This window comes from Takifugu flavidus, unplaced genomic scaffold, assembly GCF_003711565.1.
Source record: "Takifugu flavidus isolate HTHZ2018 unplaced genomic scaffold, ASM371156v2 ctg811, whole genome shotgun sequence".
NCBI lineage: Eukaryota > Metazoa > Chordata > Actinopteri > Tetraodontiformes > Tetraodontidae > Takifugu > Takifugu flavidus.
The window spans coordinates 1-7,495 of NW_026622421.1; the positions used below are offsets into that span (position 1 = coordinate 1).

A 7,495-nucleotide genomic window follows, 5' to 3' on the forward strand; every position below is an offset into this window, starting at 1 on the left:
GTTGACTAAGAGCAGTTTTTCTTTAATAACATAGAGAGATTCGATGAGAAGAGCAAATGTATTATTTTATGAGCTCCTTCCACTACTATTATATACACATACTTCCATATTGTCTTAGATTGCAAGCTGCATTTATTGCATCGTTCATAGAAAGTCATATTTGTGAGGAGAAAAACTCCAATAAGGTCATTTTCTTTAATGACCATTACAACAGAAGGAGGCGATGAACAAACAGATTTATATAAAAATGTGTGAAAACGTATGGATGGAAACCTTTTTAAAATGGTTGCATTGTGTAGAATCGGTGTAGAATCAACTTGTTGACTTCTGATTTGGACTCCAATGGAAGTGAGGTGCAACAATTGTGGATGCTGAAAGCTTCAGATCTTCATGAAGGTTTCTGTGGTTGGACTGACCTGCTGCCCCTTTAAGAGGGAGGCAGGTTTGGGCTTCTGGCTGGAATGAAGCCACCTAAGATGAGAATGACTGCAGGCTTTCGGTACCAAGGTTTAACAGGGGGCTCACTTCACACTTGGGCTTTTCTCTTTTTTGGGATGGCTTTTCTCAGTAGAGAAGGGGCATGGCACACTGCAGCAGCTTTCTTTTGGGGTTTCTAGTTTTCCTTCTGATCTTTAAAAGACAGGAAGAACCATTTTTGATTGGTCTGAATGTTTGGGCGGTTTTGTGGCCAGCCTAAAATAAACCAAGACAAATCTACAACTGATACTTCCTTTCTAGTCATTGATGACCATCCTCACATGGGACAGATTTCCACAACCAATTTAATACTGCAAATCTGTCCTGTGTGGTCTTTTTTCTGAGAACTGTAACACTACGTTTATAACAAAGATCAAACATGGAAACAGTTATTGTCTAACTAGTTACACCTGGGAAAGTACTGGATCATCTCTGACTGACCTGAGAGTCTCCAGCTCACAGAGAGGATCCTGGAGAAAACCACAGAGCAGCTTCACTGCTGGATCCTTCAGCTTGTTCTCACTCAGGTCCAGAACCCTCAGATGGGAGGGATTGGACCTCAGCGCCGAGGCCAGAGAGCCACAGCTGATCTCTGATAAACTGCAGTGTGACAGCCTGGAAAAGGAATAAATGGGGCAAATAAAAACACATTTCTAAATCTGAAAATGAAGAGAAAAGCAGAAAATGTAAAGAAATTTAGAAAAGACCAACAGAGGCCTCCTGACCTGAGCGTCTCCAGTCTGCAGTTTGGATGCATCATTGCAGAAGACAGTAACTTTACTGCATCATCTGTCAGGCTTTGGTTGTTGCTTAAGCTCAGCTCCCGTAGATGAGAAGGGTTTGACGTCATTGCTGAGGCCACAACTTCCCAATCACTCGTTGAAAGAACACTACCAGACAGTCTGTTGTGTATGAAACAAAAATAGTGAGTCAAACTTTGGGATTTCTCATCAACTTATCTGAGAATCTACCTCAACACAAATGTAGCTCATTTCCTGAAAAAGCTAAATTCAACACCGTAGAGCAACAGTTTGAACGACCATCAGATCTGAAATGCAACTGAATTATTCTCAACATTTGTCTTATTTTAGAACAGCTCATAATTACTCAATATTTAAAATGATTGTAGCAAATGGTTTAAAGAAACGTGCATCTTTTTATCTGTCTATCGGCTTTTTGGATATTTTGCATTTCATCCAATTTGTACGATGGTGCGTCAAGTCTTAATTCAGCGATCCGATCGATGACATCAGAGTCTCTGGTTGCATCGATTGCCCTCAGCTTCTGTTCTATCTGCCTGTTTCCCTTCAAATCATTTTCACTGCACCTTTTGTTGCTAGTGATGAAGTTGCCACCTAACGGGTGTGGAAAGGCTCAAACAACTTTGTGGGTCACATAAAGGCTCCAAACGGAACCGCCACAAAGACCTAAAACACCCATTTAAACCAACGAGGCCGGCTGTTTTTACGTTGAACTAATGAAGCAAAATAGTCACGAGTCATTAGTTAAAATGTGTTTTTCTGTTGTTAGAATACGATGTACACAAACAAACAAAAGTGATTTAATGACATGACAGTAATTTCATGATAGTCAGTTAACTTGTGGCTCCTATTATTCCTGCCTTATGTTGGTTTGTCTGGATTGACCTTTGAACTTATATCCAGCCAGTGCTGAACATTTCTAGATGAATTGTTGTTGTTTTTAATTTATGGACGCTGCAATGGAGATAAAGAATTGAAGGAATGACCACTGGAGGGGGGTATTGCTACCTGACATGATCCACTCGCTTGATTTAAACGCCGATGTCCGGCCCCAGAAATCTTTACTTACTCGGCCTTCCTGCAGTTCCTCACAGCTGGAATCAGGCGACGTCGTCCCTCATCTGAGGTGTTGTACTGCTGTGCAGGTTCAGCTCATCCAGAACCTCCTCTGACATCTGCAGCAGGTAGGCCAGAGCTGAACAGTGGATCACTGACAGTCCCTCTCTGATATCTCCCTGACTTCAGGAACTCTTGGATCTCCTGATGGACTGACTGATCCTTCATCTCCATCAGACAGTGGAAGATGTTGATGCTCTCTCTGGGGAGAATTCATCACTGTTCACCTCCTTCAGGTTGTTGAGGACCTTCTGGATGGTTTCTGGGTGGTTCTCCGTCTGATCCAACAATCCACCCAAGATCCTCTGATTGGACTCCAGAGAGAGACCATGAAGGAAGCGAACAAACAAGTCCAGGTGGCCATTTTCACTTTCAAGAGATTTCATTAGTTCTCTCCTGAGGAAGTCATCAAGAGATGTGACTGGATCGTAATATACAACCCAACAAACCGGAAAAGTCCTTTGGTTTCAAATATTTTGGGAAAGACTCAATAATCCTTTTTATGATGGTGTAACAGTGGAACATGAAGACGGCAGCCAGAAACTCCTGAACACTCAGATGAACAAAGCAGTAGACTGATTTCTGGAAGATCACACTCTCTCTCTTGAAGATCTCTGTACAAACTCCTGAGTACACCGACACCTCGGAGACGTCCAGTCCACATCGCTCCAGGTCTTCTGAGTAGAACATGATGTTTCCTTTCTCCAGATGTTCAAACGCCAGCCGACCCAACTTCAGAAGGAGTTCTTTGTCAGCCTCAGTCAGTTCCTCTGGTCTCTGCTTTCCTCCATACTTCTGCTTCTTCCTCTTTATCTGAACCCTCAGGAAGTGTGAGTAGAGGTCAGTCAGGGTTTGGGGCAGCTCTCCTCTCTGGTCTCTGGTCATCATGTCCTCCAGAACTATAGCAGTGATCCAGCAGAAAACTGGGATCAGACACATGATGTGGAGGCTCCTGGAGGCCTTGATGTGTGAGATGATTCTCTTGGACAGATCTTCATCACTGAACCTCCTCCTGAAGTACTCCTCCTTCTGGGAGTCAGTGAAGCCTCGTACTTCTGTGATCCTGTCAACACACGAGGGAGGAATCTGATAGGCTGCTGCAGGTCTGGAGGTGATCCAGATGAGAGCTGAGGGAAGCAGGTTCCCCTGGATGAGGTTCACCAGGAGCACGTCAACTGATGATACTTGTGTGACATCAGAGATGACCTGATGCTTGTTGAAACCCAGTGAAAATCTGCTTTCATCCAGGCCATCAAAGATGAACAGAAGTTTCCAGACAGTCAGATCTTCTGCTCTGATCTTCTGTAATGTTGGATGGAAAACATGAAGCAGTGAGAGAAGACTGTGCTGCTGATCTCTGATCAAGTTCAGCTCCCTGCAGGAGAGCGGAAGCACCAGACTGATGTCTTGGTTCTCCAAACCTTCTGCCCAGTCCAGACTGAACTTCTGCACTGAGAAGGTTTTTCCAACGCCGGCGACACCGTTGGTCAGAACCACTCTGATGTGTCTCTGTTGCTCAGATAAGACTTTGAAGATGTCCTGGCACTTGATTGGAGTGTCCTGGATGTTCTTCTGGGAGGTTCTCTCAAGCTGTCTCACCTCATGTTGCGTGTCCACCTCCTCACTTTGTCCCTCAGTGATGTAGAGCTCAGTGTAGATCTTGTTCAGCAGGGTTCCACTTCCTGCTTCATGAGTTCCTTCAGTCACATGTTCACATCTTCTCTTCAGACTCATCTTATGACCTTCTATCACCTCCTGCAGATCACTTCCTGAACATAAGTAAACCAATGATTTCCATCTATAATAAATCATCAACACAACTCCAAATTCATGACATCACAAGTTAAATCTCATGTTGAACAGTTTTACTTTGTTTGGGCTTCATTTCAGCATCTCCAGATCTGCTTCCAGATTGTGAACAAGAGGACTCTCCTGGTGGAGCTGACTGGTCCCAGTTTGATAGGATGTGCTCCCCCCTCTCACTATGAAACACATCTCTATTAGTCCTTTGATTTATAGGATGAAAGAACCTGATCAAGACTCAATATTGTTCCAGCATTTATGTCTGAATTCATCTTTCAGTTTAAACCTGATTCTTGTTTCTATCAACAATATTCACATTAAGTCTGTAACTATATGACTGTCTGAGGTTTAAGTGTTAAACATCTCCAATAATAAACTCACAACCTGCTGCTGTTAATGTGACTAACAGCTGCCACACAAACACATCATCACGCTTTAGTTTTCTTACATTTCCTCTGAACTTCTGAAGGTTATTAATCTAAGTATGGACCAGACACTCTTCAGGGACACCCAGCTGGGCACTGTGGACTCTGCTCTGTCCTCGTCCATCCTGAGGAAACATCAGAAATAGTGATGAGACTGTGATGAAGGTAAATAATCTGGAGAGGTTGGAGTTAAATAATCCCAATTCACTGCATTTTTATCAAACAGGAACATTTCTAATCCATTCTGGATAACAACTGAATCAATAAATCAATGATGTCTCTGTATCATTTTCATGTTTTCAGAGTTTAAGCTGCTTTTTTAACTGTTCCCTGCAGTGAGAAAAGAACTGGCACCTTTTCCAGCCCCTCATCCTGCAGCACTGAATGTGCTCTAAAGTTCTTTCCAGAGCAAACGTCTCTGCACTTGCAGCAACATGTTGTAGTCATGGATCCGTGAGGAGAACCGGATACAGGAAACGCCCCCACTTTGATCCCAAAACCCAACTGGTGGCCAACGGTGGTCCGGCAACGACGGGGACGCTGGTCCATCGGGCCCACAACACTGGTTTTCCACAGGCCAACATGGTGAAAGGACTGTGAACCGTTTCATTTTAAAGAGCTGATGAATTTCATTTTTCACGATAGTAGAGGCTAATACCTACAAAATGATGTTTTGTATGGTGTGAAATGTTCTAAGGCAGAGTTATGTGGTTCAGAAAACCTTACTTTAAAGGTGAGCCTTGAGGTCTGATACCGAAGTATAAAGGGTGCCACACAAACACATCATCACGCTTTAGTTTTCTTACATTTTGTCTGAACTGCTGAAGGTTATAAATCTAAGTATGGACCAGACAGTCTTCAGGAACACCCAGATGGACACTGTGGACTCTGCTCTGTCCTCGTCCATCCTGAGGAAACATCAGAAATAGTGATGAGACTGTGATGAAGGTAAATAATCTGGAGAGGTTGTAGTTCAATAATCCCAATTCACTGCATTTTTATCAAACAGGAACATTTCTAATCCATTCTGGATAACAACTGAATCAATAAATCAATGATGTATCTGTATCATATTCATGTTTTCAGAGTTTAAGCTGCTTTTTTAACTGTTCCCTGCAGTGAGAAAAGAACTGGCACCTTTTCCAGCCCCTCATCCTGCAGCACTGAATGTGCTCTAAAGTTCTTTCCAGAGCAAACGTCTCTGCACTTGCAGCAACATGTTGTAGTCATGGATCCGTGAGGAGAACCGGATACAGGAAACGCCCCCACTTTGATCCCAAAACCCAACTGGTGGCCAACGGTGGTCCGGCAACGACGGGGACGCTGGTCCATGGGGCCCACAACACTGGTTTTCCACAGGCCAACATGGTGAAAGGACTGTGCACCGTTTCATTTTAAAGAGCTGATGAATTTCATTTTTCACGATAGTGGAGGCTAATACCCACAAAATGATGTTTTGTATGGTTGTGAAATGTTCTAAGGCAGAGTTATGTGGTTCAGAAAACCTTACTTTAAAGGTGAGCCTCGAGGTCCAATACTGAAGTTCCTCAAAGGTTGGTCTTTGGACCAGTCGCTCTTCAGGGACACACAGCTGGGCACTGTGGACTCTGCTCTCTCTTCCTCTTCCATCACACATTCGCTCATTTTTAAATGTGAGTCTAAACGGTTAAGCAGGAACAGTCTGCTGACAGAAAAAAAGAAGATTAAAGAACATGATTCTCAGCATGAAGACAAGCAGAGGTCTGTCCAATGACGTATTGTCGGCTCATTCACATCAAAATCTATTATATGATGTCACCCTGTACATCATACAGGCCACATATATATTGGAAAAAAGTTTTGGGACATCTTAAAAGTTTACACCATGTTAAAATATAAAAAATAGTTGTGGAAAAAAATGTTTCTCCTGGGTGTTTCAGAAGGTGCGGTGGCATCAGACGGACGCACACAAATACAAATGAAATCATTTTTTATCTGGTTATGGTTACGAGAAAACCTAAATTCTTTCAAGATGTCAGTTCTCAACATTAAATTCAACAAATAAGATGAGAATGCATTCAAACTAAACAGAAATACGTCATCACATCATCAAAGTGGGTCAAATGCAGCATCATCTTCTGTCATCTCAGACAGGATTCCAAGAAGAGGATCTTCATTTTCAACAACGCACCTTGACATCTCATCATGCTCGTCTGTCAGATTACAAGCAGCTTTTTTTGATCAGGCGCATCATGTTTCTCACCAACACTGATGGTGCTGGAAAAAACATCTGTAGCCTGACCTAGAGGTCAAAACTCTGCATGGCGTGCACAGCTACTAGTTGCAGCTGGTGGTTGTGGCGGAGGAGATCCCAAACATATCTAGCAAGCTTGTTTTGGAGCAGAGCTTGTCCACCACCTCTGACCCCACTCATCACAGAAGTCCCACCATATCCATGGCCAGGTGTGTTGGCAGCATTGGAGCAGCCTCAGGAAAAAGGTGTGTCAATATCTCAGAAGTGATGATCAAGTTGCCACGACCCAACAGAAGTCAAGCAACCCAACATGCTGAATAGAATAGATGACACACAGCAAAGGGCAAAAAAACACCCAATTCTGCTCAGACTAATCTGATCTGACCACATGTACAGGACCAAAAATATCCAAACACCCACCATGGGTTTAGGTTTCTTGACTGCTTCATTCAAAAACAGAACACATTTCATAAATCCATAATAACAAATTCATATTCCACAAAGACCCAGTTGTTAAAACAATCAAATGGAATGCCTTGATCTCTCCCTCTTTCCATACTCTCCTTTTTTAATAAGGATTGATTGTCCCCCTGGTGGAGGGACAAAGAGAGGAGGCTAAAACTGTCGCGTTTGTGTCCTCTTTCCGTGGATTTTTCCACTAACTGCAAATAATATTGTGA

At 43.0% G+C, this 7,495-nt stretch overlaps 1 protein-coding gene and 1 long non-coding RNA gene across 2 annotated transcripts; both read right to left on the reverse strand.

The window, feature by feature from the left end:
- Nucleotides 1-20: 20 nt before the first annotated feature.
- On the reverse strand, nt 21-2,449 carry LOC130521233 (uncharacterized). Its single transcript, XR_008949236.1, has 3 exons — nt 2,308-2,449; nt 1,203-1,379; nt 21-1,092 (listed from the first exon to the last, which is right to left on the reverse strand). It is a non-coding gene; the product is annotated as an uncharacterized LOC130521233 (long non-coding RNA).
- A 313-nt stretch (nt 2,450-2,762) lies between these two features.
- On the reverse strand, nt 2,763-6,282 carry LOC130521234 (protein NLRC3-like). The gene is made up of 5 exons (XM_057024860.1): nt 6,093-6,282; nt 5,389-5,490; nt 4,606-4,707; nt 4,224-4,336; nt 2,763-4,123 (listed from the first exon to the last, which is right to left on the reverse strand). The coding sequence occupies exons 1-5, from the start codon at nt 6,224-6,226 to the stop codon at nt 2,763-2,765; spliced, it is 1,812 nt and encodes a 603-aa protein (XP_056880840.1). The 5' UTR covers nt 6,227-6,282.
- Between the last annotated feature and the right edge of the window lie 1,213 nt (nt 6,283-7,495).